Consider the following 15,959-nt stretch of genomic DNA (forward strand, 5'->3'; position numbering starts at 1 on the left):
GTATTGAGGTTGTTTGTTACTGCAACATAACTTAGTCTAAACTACCTGAAAAAACCTGCATCAGTCAGCATTTGTTGTGGCTTGTGCAGTCCTGCATAAAGAGTTTTCCACCCACAGGAATCCACAAACTCCAAGAGTGGAGTCTCTGTTTCCCCCAGTCCTGTGGAGGTCCTACAATCAAATCCCGCTGGCTTTCAAAGTCTGATTCTCTGGGGATTCCTCCTCCCATTGCCGGCCCCCCAGGTTGGGAAGCCTGACATGGGGCTCAGAACCCTCACTTTAGTGGGTGGACTTCTGTGATATAACTGTTCTCCAGTTTGTGAGTCGCCCACCCAGCATTTATGGGATTTGATTTTAACACGATTGCGCCCCTCCTACCATCTCATTGCAGCTTCTCCTTTGTCTCTGGATGTGGGGTGTCTTTTTTGGTGAGTTCCAGTGTCTTTCTGTCGGTGATTGTTCAGCAGTTAGTTGTAATTCTGGTGCTCTTGCAAGAGGGAATCTACTGGTGAGTTCTTTTGAAGGCTTGGCTGATTCAAATCTTGAGCCAATCTCAGCTCAGGCAGCCTGTAGTCATTGCTCTCAGTCCTCTCTGATACTCCCAGGGCTCATGACCTCTACATTAACAACTCCTGCTCTTCTGTTGGCACAGGGGCCCCCTCCACTGCCAAGCACACTCATGATGCCTGCCCCAGGAGACAGCCCTCAAACAGCCCCAGGAGATGCTCTGTGCCTAGCTGGCCAACTTCCTAGCACTTGATTTCTGCCTGTATTCTTCCTCATTCATCTTAATATGCTGTTTTGCCTGGTACCCTAGTCTCCACTTAGAACAAAGGCACATCAGGACAGGAGTATATGAGCATGGTAGAAAGATTTATGGAACTCTGTACTGCTCACAGTGCTGCAGACAAGCCCTGCGTGGGGGTAAGGAGAGGGAAACAGGAGACATTTTCCATCAATTTGGAATGTCACTATTTTACAAAAATTAATTTGATACGAGCCATCATTCTGCAGCTATTCTAGAGAATATTGTTTTCCCTTGTTTCTGAACAGAAGAAAATGAAATACACCTCTAAAACAAATACAACAAATATAGAGCCGTGACACCTTGAGGCCTCTATGATAACCTGGAAGTCAGATTTTTTTGTATGTACACATCACAGATAAAGCCAGGCTTCTTCAGAGAAATCTACTAAGCTTGTCTGGATGACTTGTTACAGGTGCTCTGAATGATGATCTCCTTCTCAGGTAAACATGCTCCTGCTACAGACAACTCAGAATCACTCCCTACATTTTTTCTCTTTATGTTTCTATCTGTTTTCCCACGAACTCTTAAGAAATGGATCCAATAAGATACAAAATTTACTTGTATCTGGTCAACTCAGGAAAAATTAAATTCAAGAGCATTCAAGCAGACCTTCATCCCCAGCATTCCAAAGTTTAGGAGCACAGTTAGACAGTCACAGGTAAACATCTTCTATAATTAAAAACAGGAAAATGATTAATTTATTCTCCTGTTATGAATTGTAAGAATTATATTTACATATTAAGAGTTTAGATTTATCTCTTCAAGTTTCATTCATGGTCCTATGAATATTCTGTCAGCTCAGAACTATTTTCACACCCTCATCTCAGTCACTCCAACCAATTCATAGCCAAAGGTCACCCACCCTAAACAGGGAATACACTCTGGTATATTACATCAAAAGCTTCCCTCTGTGCCTCTGTTTCATCCAATTCTTTCCATATTTCTCTCTTGAGGAAACCTGTGTGTGTGACACAAGGATTTAGTGCCCCAGAGAAACTGATGCTGGGCTGGGTACTGGCTGTCTCTGCAGCAGCGGTGGGTCACTCTCCTGTGCAACTAATAGCTTCTTTCCCAGTACGGAGTATCTTACATATAGCTTTGTCTTTAAGGGGGGTAGGAGTGATTGTTTACAGAGGTGAAGAGTAAGCTCTCTGAACTTCTCTTCTCCTAAATATATGCATCCTGTGACTAAACGGGCAAGTAGGAAAGATGCTTTTAAATTACAAAACTGCCCCTGCCCCTGTCATGTTTGCTTCCCTCTCCCTCTCCCCCTCAACCCCCTTCAATTTCTGCTCCTCTGTAGAATACTGTGCCAGAAGTTTTCTCCTTGCTGACATATTTTTGTCTTTTCATAATACACCATCTCTCTCCAGTGATCAAATTTCAATCATTGAATTGCATTGTCTTGTAAAATTAATTCCACGTACACACGCACGCTCTTTGATATTTTATCTCCTTAATGTGGAGATTTTTTCAAGATACATATGTTTCTGACTTTTGTGCTTTGCAACTCATTTTAAACTTCATTTTCCATTGTGTAAAACAGACATCTGGACTCACCTATTCCCACCCTATTTGAGGACCAAATTCCATTTTAAAAAAGAAGGAAATCTCAGTCCTCATCCTCCAGGATTCCGGTGTGCTCCCCTCTCTTCACTATTACTTTCCTCTGAATTTGAAGGCTCCAGTCAATGCCTTGGCTGAGACGCTATGATCAGATTCAAAAAAGATTCTGGCCTTGTGCCAGGGGATGGTACCGAGGAGCTGGTGGCTGTAAGTTCTGAAAGAGAACTGGTCAAGGACTGGCCAGGTTGTTTGAAGAATAGGAAAGGGGATTGGGAAGAGCTATACCCAATGCAAAAGAAAATAGTCTTTCAGGAAGGAAAAGCCAAATAACGTCTACACTCTTAGGTATTCATACCCTATTGATGTGTATTGATTTAAATCATAACAGGCAACATCAGCAAAGATGTACAACGTTTCACCAGTGCCTCTTTTAATCATCATTTTATCCTCTTTATTTGTCCTTTAGGATTCTGATTGTTCCCTCCCCTGCCTCCCTTTTATTCTCCTACTCCCTTTCTAATCCATCTTCCTTCTTCTTCTTTCTTTAGGTCTTCTTTCCTGCCCGTTCCTTAGACACACTACTGACTGACTTCACCACACTGATCACACTCTTAGTTCCATGTTTTGTATTATAATTATCCCTTTTAGAATGACTAAATATTATAAACAAATTAAATTACATTTTACAAATGGAAGGTTTTAGTGCTCAGGCTAATAGGTTCATATAGTTTGCGATTTTCCTCTTTCAAAAGCTTAATTATCACATACTCCGAGACAAACACTATTCCAGCAGTACTAACCTAATAGTAATGGAAGTTTCCAAATCTGACAAATTACTTTAGAGACTTTAATTGTTTTTATAAAATGAAATACCCAATTTCATGATAAGTCCTGACGTATTGTGTTTATATGTCTTATTTTAGTTTTATAGGAGAAAACATTTGATTGTAAGCAGTCAACATGATTCTTCAGCTTCAACTTTATTTCTCTAAAGACACTGAATTGGATAGTGAGATCAGGAAGCTACCAAACACCTTCTGCCCAGCAGAATAGTGGGTATTGCCATGAAATCTTCCGGGGATAACTTTCTTAACCCTATAATGCTCCCCAGCTTCAGTTTCCCTTCCCAAATCCTTTGTCCTTAAGTCCCTGAGACCTGGGTGATTTAAATATGGATGAGAAATCTAATGACAGTAGAATGAATAACTTGAAAATGGTTAAACGTGGTTTTCAGAGAAAATGCTAGGAAGGATATTTAAGAGAACATCTAGGTGAGAGAAGGTAGAAGAAGGTATAAAAATTAATCAAGAGGTAATAAAAACAATAATATATTGTGGAAATAGGAAATGAATCAAACCTTTCCTATTGCCACAATAAAACCCCAGCTCTGTCAGGACACTATACTTGTAAATCAATTCTGACAAATTATGAAACTATCTAATTGGATGAAAGAAGAACTAGAGTCCTTTTCTTCCCCAGTTAGTCTTCTAATAATTACAGGTCAATCTTTGTTTTCAAACATTCTTAATAAGCCATTCCTTTAACTCTCCATGCTCTTTGATGTTTTTCTCAAAAAATCTAATATAAATATACTATGCATACTGAAAGATATTTCAAAATCTAAAGGATTTTTGAAGCTCTAAGAAAATCAAAATCAACTACTGTACTATGCATTCTGTTTACTTTTCTTGCAATTTATATTATAAGTAAAATTACTCCTATTGCTATTATAAATTTCTATTAATGTTTATTTTAATAACAGTAATATTTACCTCACAAACATATATTATAACAGAATTAAACCTAATGTTTAACATTTAAATTGTTCAAAATTTTACCAGCTGTAAGTATGATAAACATTTTTGTGCAAAAAATCCTTTTTTCTGTACAAATAGAATTCCATAAGGAGTATTATTGCAGCAAGTGGTACGGATTCTAGATATTTGACACATGATTTCAAAATATTTTCTTTAATTTTAAAACAGTCTATTTCTATCAGCAGTGTATGAAGGTGCCTATTTCAATGAGTCTTTGTTGGCTTGATAATAATAATTGTAAAACTTTTTTCTAACTTAGACAAATAATAGTAATACATTTTATTTGATTTGATTTCTGAGGAAGAAATATATATACACACAGATAGATATGTAATTTACATTTCTGAATTCTCTTTTCATATCATTTGTCCATTTATCTGTTAGGTCTCAGAGGTTTTATTAAATGGTTTGAACTTTTTTATATTATGAAGATATCAACCTTCTTGTCTCTCTATAGTATTTCAAATTGACATAGGATTCACGTAATGGTTTGGGGTAGATGGTTTTTAAGTACATGCAGGAAATAGCCTTCAGAGGTATCTTAACTGTTATTATGCATTTCCATACTCATTTCTAACTTTTATAATTTTATTATTCTCTTTTTAAATTATTTTATTTTTTACAATAAACTGCCTGTATTTAGAGTGTACAATTTGGTATCCCAATCTCCCAATTCATTCCCGCCCCCAACCCCCCCTGCTTGCCCCACTTCGTGTCCATATGTTTGTTCTCTACATCTGTGTCTCTATTTCTGCCTTGCAAACCAGTTGATTTGTACCATTTGTCTATAGTCCACATGTATGTGTTAATATACAATATTTGTTTTTCTCTTTCTGGCTCACTTCACTCTGTATGACAGTCTCTAGGTCCATCCATGTCTCTAAAAATGTCCCAGTTTCATTGCTTTTTACAGCTGAGTAATATTCCAGTGTATGTATGTACCACATCTTCTTTATCCATTCCTCTGTTGATGGACATTTAGGTTGCTTCCATGTCCTGGCTATTGTAAATAGTGCTGCAATGAGCATTGAAGTGCATGTGTCTTTTTGAATGATGGTGTTCTCTGGGTATATGCCCAGTAGTGGGATTGCTGGGTCATATGGTAGTTCTATTTTTAGTTTGGCAAGGAACCTCCATACTGTTCTCCATGGTGGCTGTATCAATGTACATTCCCACCAGCAAAGCAAGAGCGTTCCCTTTTCTCCACACCCTCTCCAGCATTTACTGTTTGTAGATTTTCTGATGATGCCCATTCTAACCGGTGGGAGGTGATACCTCATTGTCGTTTTGATTTGCATTTCTCTAATAATTCGTGATGTTGAGCAGCTTTTCATGTGCCTCTTGGTCATCCATATGTCTTCTTTGGAGAAATGCCTATTTATATCTTCTGCCCATTTTTTGATTGGGTTGTTTGTTTTTTTGATATTGAGCTGGATGAACTGTTTATATATTTTGGAGATTAATCCTTTGTCTGTTGATTCGTTTGCAAATATTTTTTCCCATTCTGAGGGTCGTCTTTTTGTCTTGCTTATAGTTTCCTTTGCTGTGCAGAAGCTTTGAAGCTTCATTAGGTCCCACTTATTTATTTTTGTTTTTATTTCCATTCTTCTAGGGGGTGGATCAAAAAAGATCTTGCTGTGATTTACTTCGAAGAGTGTTCTTCCTATGTTTTCCTCTAGGAGTTTTATAGTGTCTGGCCTTACATTTAGGTCTTTTATCTACTTTGAGTTTATTTTTGTGTATGGTGTTAGGAAGTGTTCTAATTTCATTCTTTTACACGTAGCTGTCCAGTTTTCCCAGCACCACTTATTGAAGAGGCTGCCTTTTCTCTATTGTATATCCTTGCCTCCTTTGTCATAGATTACTTGACCATAGTTTATCTCTGGGCTTTCTATCCTGTTCCATTGATCTATATTTCTGTTTTTGTGCCAGTACCACACTGTCTTGTTCACTGTAGCCTTGTAGTATAGCCTGAAGTCAGGAAGCCTGTTTCCCCCGACTCTGTCTTTCCTTCTCAAGATTGCTTTGGCTATTCAGGGTCTTTTGCATTTTCATACAAATTGTAAAATTTCTTGTTCTAGTTCTGTGAAGAATGCCATTGGTAATTTGATTGGGTTTGCATTGAATCTGTAAATTGCTTTGGGTAGTATAGTCATTTTCACAATGTTGATTCTTCCAATCCAAGAACATGGTCTGTCCCTCCATCTGTTTGTGTCTTCTTTGATTTCTTTCATTAGTGTCTTATAGTTTTCTGAGTACAGGTTTTTTTTTACCTCCTTGGTTAGGTTTATTCCTAGGTATTTAATTCTTTTTGTTGCAATGGTGGATGGGATTGTTTCCTTAATTTCTCTTTCTGATCTTTCATTGTTGGTGTATAGAAATGCAAGAGATTTCTGTGTGTTAATTTTGTATCCTGCAACTTTACCAAATTCATTGATTAGCTCGAGTAGTTTTCTGGTGGCGTCTTTAGGATTTTCTATGTATAGCATCATGTCATCTGCAAACAGTGACAGTTTTACATCTTCTTTTCCAATTTGGATTCCTTTTATTTCTTTTTCTTCTCTGATTGCTGTGGCAAGGACTTCCAAAACTATGTTGAATAGTAGTGGCGAGAGTGGACATCCTTGTCTTGTTCCTGATCTTAGAGGGAATGCTTTCAGTTTTTCACCATTGAGAATGATGTTTGCTCTGGGTTTGTCATATATGGCCTTTATTATGTTGAGGTGGGTTCCCTCTATGCCCACCTTCTGGAGAGTTTTTATCATCAGTGGGTGTTGAATTTGGCAAAAGCTTTTTCTGCATCTATTGAGATGATCATGTGGTTTTTATCCTTCAATTTGTTAATGTGGTGTATCACATTGATTGATTTGCATATATTGAAGAATCCTTGCATTCCAGGGATAAACCCCACTTGATCATGGTGGATGATCCTTTGAATGTGTTGTTGAATTCTGTTGGCTAGTATTTTGTTGAGGATTTTTGCATGTAAATTCATCAGTGATATTGGTCTGTAGTTTTCTTTTTTTGCAGTAGCTTTGTCTGGTTTTGGTATCAGGGTGATGGTGGCTTCATAAAATGAGTTTGGGAGTGTTCCTTCCTCTGCAATGTTTTGGAAGCGTTTGAGAAGGATGGGTGCTAGCTCCGCTCTAAATGTTTGATAAAATTCACCTGTGAATCCATCTGGTCCTGGACTTTTGTTTGTTGGGAGATTTTTAATCACAGTTTCAATTTCATTCCTTGTGATTGGTCTGTTCATATTTTCTACTTATTCCTGATTCAGTCTTGGAAGGTTATACTTTTCTAAGAATCTGTCCATTTCATCCAGGTTGTCCATTTTATTGGCATATAGTTGCTTGTAGTAATCTCTTATGATGCTTTTTATTTCTGCAGTGTCCGTTGTAACTTCTCTTGTTTCATTTCTAATTTTATTGATTTGAGTCCTCTCCCTCTTTTTCTTGATGAGTCTTGCTAGAGGTTTATCGATTTTATTTATCTTCTCAAAGAACCCGCTTTTAGTGTCATTGATTTTCGCTATTGTTTTCTTTGTCTCTATTTCATTTATTTCTGCTCTGATCCTTATGATTTCTCTCCTTCTCCTAACTTTGGGTTTTGTTTGCTCTTCTTTCTCTAGTTTCTTTAGGTGTAAGGTTAGATTGTTTATTTGGGATTTTTCTTGTTTCTTGAGGTAGGATTGTATCGCTAAAAGCTTCCCTCTTAGAACTGCCTTTGCTGCATCCCATAGATTTTGGATCATTGTGTTTTCATTGTCATTTGTCTCTAGGTATTTTTTGTTTTCCTCTTTGATTTCTTCAGTGATCTGTTGGTTATTTAGTAGCATATTGTTTAGCCTCCATGTATTTGTGTTTTTTACAGTTTTTTTTTCCTGTAATTGATTTCTATTCTCCTAGTGTTGTGGTCAGAAAAGATGCTTGATATGATTTCAATTTTCTTGAATTTACCAAGGCTTGATTTATGACCCAAAATGTGATTTATCCTGGAGAATGTTCCATGTGCCCTTGAGAAGAATGTGTAATCTGCTGTTTTTGGATGTAATGTCCTATAGGTATCTATTAAATCCAGCTGATTTCTTGTGTCATTTAAAGCTTGTGTTTCCTTGTTAATTTTCTGTGTGGATGATCTGTCCATTGGTGTAAGTGGGGTGTTAAAGTCCCCCACTATGATTGTGTTACTGTCAATTTCCTCTTTCATAGTTGTTAGCATCTGCCTTATGTATTGAGGTGCTCTTACACTGGGTGCATATATATTTATAATTGTTATTTCTTCTTCTTGGATTGATCCCTCAATCTTTATGTAGTGTCCTTTCTTGTTTCTTGTAACATTTTTTATTTTAAAGTCTATTTTATCTGATATGAGTATCACTACTCCAGCTTTCCTTTGATTTCCATTTGCATGGAATACCTTTTTCCATCCCCTCACTTTCAGTCTGTATGTGTCGCTGGGTCTGAAGTGGGTCTCTTGTAGACAGCATATATGTGGGTCTTGTTTTTGTATCCATTCAGCCAGTCTGTGTCTTTTGGTTGGTACATGTAGTCCATTTACGTTCAAGGTGATTATGGATATGTATGTTCCTACTACCATTTTCTTAATTGTTTTGTTTTTGTTTCTGTAGGTCCTTTTCTTCTCTTGTGTTTCCCGCTTAGAGAAGTTCCTTTAGCATTTGCTGTAGGGCTGGTTTGATGGTTCTGAACTCTCTTAGCTGTTACTTGTCTGTAAAGCTTTTGATTTCTCCATCAAATCTGAATGAGATCCTTGCTTGGTAGAGTATTCTTGGTTGTAGGTTCTTCCCTTTCATCACTTGAAATATATTGTGCCACTCCCTTCTGGCTTGCAGAGTTCCTGCTGAGAAATCAGCTGTTAACCTTATGGGAGTTCCCATGTATGTTATTTGTCATGTTTCCCTTGTTGCTTTTAATAAATTTTCTCTATCTTTAATTTCTGTCAGTTGGACTACTATATGTCTTGGCATGTTTCTCCTTGGGTTTATCCTGCCTGGGACTCTCTGCGCTTCCTGGGCTTGGGTAGCTATTTCCTTTCCCATGTTAGGGAAGTTTTCCACTATAATGTCTTGCAGTATTTTCTCCGGTCCTTTCTCTCTCTCTTCTCCTTCTGGGACCCCTATAATGCGAATGTTGGTGCATTTAATGTTGTCCCAGAAGTCTCTTAGGCTGTCTTCAGTTCTTTTCATTCTTTTTTCTTTATTCTTTTCCACATCAGTGATTATCACCATTCTGTCTCCCAGGTCCCTTATTCGCCCTTCTGCCTCAGTTAATCTGCTATTGGTTCCTTCTAGTGTATTTTTCATTTCAGTTATTGTGTTGCATATCTCTGTTTGTTTGTTCATTCATTCTTCTAGGTCTTTGGTAAACTTTTCTTGCCACTTTTTGATCTTTGCATGCAACCTTTTTTCAAAGTCCTGGATCATCTTCCCCATCATTATTCTGAATTCTTTTTCCAGAAGAGTGCCTATCTCCTCTTCATTTAGTTGTTTTTCTGGTCTTTTATCTTGTCCCTTCATCTGGTACAAAGTCTTTCACCTTTTTATTTTCCCTGTCATTCTGTGGCTGTGATTTTCAGTTCCACAAGATGAAATACTGTTGATACTGCTTGATTCTGCTGTCTGCCCTCTTGTGGAGGAAGCTGTCTAGGAGGCTGGTGGGTGCTTCCTGATGGGAGGGACTGATGGTGGGTTGGGCTGGGTGGGAGGAGCTCAGTAAAACTTTAATCTGATTTGGTGGGTGGATCTCAGTGACACTTTAATCTGCTTGTCTGCCAATGAGTGGGGATGTGTTCCCACCCTGGCAGTCCTTTGTCCTGAGGCGACCCAGCACTGTCGCTTACAGGCTCTTTGGTGGAGCTAATGGTGGACTCTGGAAGGGCTCACACCAATGAGCACTTCTCAGAACCCCTGCTGCCAGTGCCCCTGTCTCCTCAGTGAGCCACAACTGCAGGCAACCCTCCAACACCAGCAAGTTGGTCTGGTTCAGTCTCCTATGGGGTCACTGCTCCTTCCCCCTAGGTCCTGGTGCGCACACCTTTTTGTGTCCCCTCTGAGACTGGAGTCTCCATTTCCCCCAGTCCTGTGGAGGTCCTACAATCAAATCCTGCTGGCTTTCAGGGTCTGATTCTCTGGGGATTCCTCCTCCCGTTGGTGGACTCCCAAGTTAGGAAGCCTGATGTGGGGCTCAGAATCCTCAGGACTTCTGTGGTATAATTGTTCTCTAGCTTGTGAGTCACCCACCCAGCATTTATGGGATTTGATTGTAATGCAGTTGCGCCCCTCTTACCATCTCATTGCGGCTTCTTCTTTGTCTCTGGATGTGGGGTGGGTTTTTTTTGCTGAGTTCCAGTGTCTTTCTGTCGATGGTTGTTCAGCAGTTAGTTGTAATTCTGGTGCTCTTGCAAGAGGGCGTGAGTGCACATCCTCCTACTCTGCCATCTTGATTCTACTCCTGTTATTCTTAATTATATTTTTAAAAGGTTGTCTTTTAAAAAAAAACATTTAATATGCTCATATACACTCTTCCAATTTTCTGGGATTCATTTATTTTTTGTTTTTAATTTTTATTATTTTCCTTCACTTGAATTCCTTGTGTTTATGTTGTGCATTCTTTGCTAACTCTATAAGTTGTCTAATTACTTCACATACTTAAATAAATGGGAGCATTTAAAGCAATAGACTGACTCTGAGTGCAGCTTTGCTGTACTCAATGTTTTATACCCTGGGTTCCCATTATTTTGTAAGTACTCTTTTATCTATCAAGTAAAAGGACCAATTTTAAATGATCAACATTTAACACCACATTTTCGGTACTTCTAAGTTGATTCCTCCTTTCTTTTGTTTCAGGTTACTTGACAGTCTTCCCTTCTTTATGATTCAGTGGACCAAGGTAATGGCTCAGTGGTAACTGACTTTGTGTTACTGGGACTTACACAATGCTTGGGAATGCAGTTTTTACTTTTTTTCTTCTTCTCTATATTCTATTTCGGGATTATCTTCGGAAACCTCTTCATCGTGTTCACAGTGATTTTTGACTCTCACGTACACACCCCCATATATATTCTGCTAGCCAACGTATCACTCATTGACCTGGGCCTTTCATCTACCACAGTTCCTAGGATGATCTCCGATCTTTTCAGTGCTTGTAAAATCATTTCCTTCCACAACTGCATGATGCAAATGTTCTTCGTCCACGTCACAGGAGGAGTAGAGATGGTGCTGCTCATAGCCATGGCCTGTGACAGGTACACAGCAATCTGCAAGCCTCTCCATTATCTAACTATTATGAATCCCAAAATGTGCATGCTTTTGGTAGTGGCTGCTTGGATAATTGGAGTGACTCACGCTGTGACTCAGTTTGCTTTTGTCATAAATTTACCTTTCTGTGGACCTAATAATGTGGGGAGCTTTTATTGTGATTTTCCTCAGGTTATTAAACTTGCATGCATGGATACTTATGGACTAGAATTTGTGGTCACTGCCCACAGTGGCTTCATATCTGTGGGCACCTTCTTTCTCTTATTTGTATCATACACTTTTATTCTGGTCACTGTCCGACAAATTCTTCAAAGGATTTACCCAAAGCCTTCTTCACTCTGTCAGCTCACATCACTGTCGTGTTTTTCTTTTTCCTTCCATGCATGTTTCTTTATGTATGGCCTTTCCCTACTAAGTCACTGGATACCTTTTTTGCCATTGTGGACTTTGCCGTCACCCCTGTCTTAGATCCTGCCATATATACTTTAGGGAACAGAGATATGAAGGTGGCAATGAGAAGGCTAAGTTGACAGGTTGGAAGTTCTGGGAAATGACATAACAGATTTCATTGATAAGAGCACAAGACGAATGTCATGGACTCTCAAGGCCCTTGTGATCGCCATGAACACTATAGAATCTGTACCTTTTCATTATTGCCTTTTAAAATTGAGAAGTCTATAAAAAAGGTGTTGAATCAAATAGTTTCATTTACATAGAGTTGCAGCAATTTTTGTTAATCATAAAAAATAAAGTGTTACATATTTCTATCTAACCTACAAACCTAAACTGTAGTTAACACCAATGGTTACATTCAATTTTCATGTGGATATTTTATACCTATATATAAATACACATGTATTTACATATATATATATATATATAAAATTTACCTTCATCAGTATCTTCCACCTGATAATAAGCTTCACTGGAAATTAATGAATATTTCTTATGGAAATTATGTGGATCCAATGGATAAAATATGGGTTTATGTAAACCAGTAGACATTAGAATTGAGGAAGAAACAATTATCATAATTGTACTTTAAGTTATATAAATAGGAAGATTAACACTTTGACACTATGTTAAAACACAATTGTTTTCAGGCTTTCACTATTAATGTACTTTGTACAATCTTGTTTTAGAAATAGACTCTGGTACTTTGTATTACACAAAGTTTGCCTGTTTTCCAATTTTTTTCCAATGTTTTTGTTCAAAGTATTTCTTGATTCTTTCTAAAAAAGTATCTACGATTCTAAAAGTATTTGAAGGGACTTATTTCCTAGAGGAGGGTACTCCATCTAGATCTTAGCTTATTTAATGTGTTCCTTCTTAAGTTAGGGCACTTACAACAAAGAAGATAATTGACATCTTTCAAGTAAAATCTGGAATGTTTGGTAGTCAAGGAGTACAGCTGAGAGACCACTTGGGATGTCTTTCTATGACTGATTTAAAGAACATTAATTGTGATAACTCAGATTAGTTTTAAACTCTGTAGGGTAATTAAAGCTACTTAATAAAAAAATGATATATGATAAAAAGTGAGGCTTTCTTATTTTTGGTCAAAGTATTTTTGCTATATTTTCTCCACAAATTCTAAGCTATCCCCTTTCTATAAAATCTAAAGCATTATTGTTTATTGTCTATTAACATGTCTGGATTTTAATTTCATAATTTTATCTTATTTGTTTTACTATGATTCTTTAAAATTTTACCTTTAGATTCAGTGAAGTCATAAACATGCCAAAGTGAGCCAAGAAACTGTGACAATAGCCCTTAACTCAAGAAGCTTTAGTGTTATTTCCTCAAGGGAAAGCTTGTGAGTCTGTAAGAGTTAGTCTCCGCACCCAAAGTTCTGGATGGCTATTTTCAGATCTTTTCATCTGCCTCTGGTCACTTTCACAAATGGCTCTTAATTAAGCAAGTCATTTACTAGTAGGACAGTTTATATAGATTTTATTCTCTTGGAAATTTTATACTTCATGAGAAAGTGCAAATAAAAGGAAAATCTGAACACTTCTTTGCTCTGAAAATTGCCGTAGTCCAGTTATGAAGGAGGTAGGTGGAAAGTGAAAGTGAAATATATTAGCGGAACTAACCAAATTGTAGCATTTTTATTGACAATGAGATGCTGTTATTAGTAATAACCCATTCTGCAGAATTCAATTGCATGTTATTTTCGGGAAAAATGGAAAAATCAAGAATTTGGTTTAAATACTTAGAAGAATTTCTATGAATAATATTAGCAAGGGTAGCCCTTGTTGTGTTATACAACTTAGTATTATACAAGTGTTGTAAGTTCTTCTCCTGAATCTTCTGGGCTAATCTATTCTTTTCTCTCTGTTTGAGGGTCCTTTTCCCCATATTTCTCCAAATCCAGTGTTCTCTTACCCAGTTATTTCCTTCCTTCCTGGAATCCCAACGAAACCTAGTTTTAGGCTTTTCTTTCACATAAAGGTACAACTCTGACTCTTAGACTTGTGGGAATTTTTTGAGAGCTTTTGATCCAATAAATTTTTTTTCATTTTAAAAGTGAATATCTAATTCAACATTGCAATAAGAATTAAACAATATTAAAAACAGAAGCATATCACTGGCTTAAAAAATGTAACTTCAGTTTCCTTTGGAGAAGATTTTAATTGCAAATTCTCTACAGCAAAATGATGCTAGGAAAACGTCTGTAGAAGACAGAAATTCTCTCTGAATGCAAGTCTAAAATGCTTAAAATTAGAGATTAAAGGTTTTAAAGATGCAAATCAGAAATATTCAGTATAAGAGGTATTTCATTTGAATTCTAAAAAGTTTGACATAATAAACATTATATATTTTTTAGAAAGATGGCCAGCAAATTAAGAACTCGGCATATTCTAGAGACTGACATCCGAAACGACCATGACTGTTACACGAGCACCTGGCTGCAGTTCATCCACTACCACCGTCTTTGTTCTTCTAGATCTTCTTGGCTTTCATCTGGGTAACACCAAGACACTGTGAGGAAAACCGATGCACAGATTCCCATTTCTCCTGCAGTCCCTCTCAGTATAGCAATTAGGCAGATAATCAATGAGAAAAAGGTATATAATCCATAACTTATAGTCCCCACAAGGCCTCAGTCAATTTGAAAAATTGCCAGTTCTGTCAAATATGCCAACACTCCAATAAGGTATTTATGACACAAAATCTTTATTTTTCCATCAGTGTGTGCTGAAGCTACAGATGTTGAAACAACGAACCAATCTTGTGGCTGATAAATGAATTTTGAAATGCCTATGGAAATGTGAATACAGGCAGTCCATGAATAAGTCAACTTCCTCCTGGGTAACTTCCCCAGGTGTGTTGTGAACACTGTCCCACATAGGTTTTGCATCTTCTGGATGTATGGCCTAAGAAATATCCAGACTTTGAGGGCTACAGGGTACAGACCAAATAAATTCAGTAGTAGCCATATAATGGCCCATTTTGCATGCAGTCCACATAGCAGCCATCCAGGAAAGATTAAATGCATTGATTGCTAAGGGAGGGAAATAACGGCCAAAAGTTTTCTGAAACCAGGTTCCAATTATGGCTGTGTTAGTCTCTGCACCATTTGCAAGGAAAAAGGGTAGACAGGTGAAATCATCTGAAACAGTCTCCAGAAGACTGTCTCCAAATATACAGAAGAATCAACCAGTCCACAACACTCTACCTTCTCTGTGCTCAGACAGCAATTGAGATTTTGACAGAATCTGGATAAGAAATGCCTCAGCGTCTCTCTGTGTTCCTTTCATTCCCAGGAGGGTAGAGAAAATCACTTTGATGCTGAAGTCCTCTCCCACTTCCACAGCAAGTCCTTTTTGCTTTTCAGCAGCAATAAATGCATTCAGAAGTTTAGAATACTGTTTGAAATTAGTATAGGAGAATTTTTTTTTTTTTTTTTTTTTTTTTTTTTTTTTTTTTAGTATAGGAGAATTTATACAAGGGAGTTAAACTATATAAAGTCCGCTGTTTATGCAGAAGGAATGCAAACTTTGGAGGATCAGCATCTTCCGGCAGTTGTGAACACTGGGGAATTTTCCTTGGAGGCGGAGTTGGCATAAATGAAGTCGGCTTCCTGACTGATTCTAATCGTTTTTGCAGAGGGGTGGCACCTATAAAGTAATCTTTAAGCCTTGAGGATGCACTCTGCCTAGGAGTCGCTTCTGGTGCATGGTAAGACTCCACGGTCAGCCTCACGATGACCGGGCTGAGGCCCATCTGCAAGGCGGCGTGCAGAGGGCTCATGCTGTCCTGGGCGCTCAGGTGCGGGCCCATGCAGCACTCCTGCCCAGGTACTGTGTCACCTCCAGGTGGCCCTCCGGGCACGCCAGGTACGGGGGCGTGGCACCGATCCTGGTTTGGGCATTCACTCCCTCAGGGTGGCTCCTGACCAGAGCCTCAGGGAGGGGAAGTATCCTTGGGGGCGGCATAGTGACCAGGCAGGGCGCCTGTGTCTGTGGCCACGGTGCGGTCCCCACCG

At 38.2% G+C, this 15,959-nt stretch overlaps 1 protein-coding gene and 1 pseudogene across 1 annotated transcript; one reads left to right on the forward strand and one right to left on the reverse strand.

Moving 5' to 3' along the window:
- Positions 1-2,518: 2,518 nt before the first annotated feature.
- LOC130839293 (olfactory receptor 4F6-like) lies at positions 2,519-11,997 on the forward strand (annotated as a pseudogene).
- A 2,576-nt stretch (positions 11,998-14,573) lies between these two features.
- On the reverse strand, positions 14,574-15,754 carry LOC130839344 (centromere protein L-like). Its single transcript, XM_057713592.1, has 3 exons — positions 15,416-15,754; positions 15,192-15,366; positions 14,574-14,647 (listed from the first exon to the last, which is right to left on the reverse strand). Exons 1-3 carry the CDS (start codon positions 15,752-15,754, stop codon positions 14,574-14,576), a joined length of 588 nt encoding a protein of 195 aa, XP_057569575.1.
- Positions 15,755-15,959: the final 205 nt, after the last annotated feature.

The sequence above is a fragment of the Hippopotamus amphibius genome, chromosome 1 (genome assembly GCF_030028045.1).
Source record: "Hippopotamus amphibius kiboko isolate mHipAmp2 chromosome 1, mHipAmp2.hap2, whole genome shotgun sequence".
NCBI lineage: Eukaryota > Metazoa > Chordata > Mammalia > Artiodactyla > Hippopotamidae > Hippopotamus > Hippopotamus amphibius.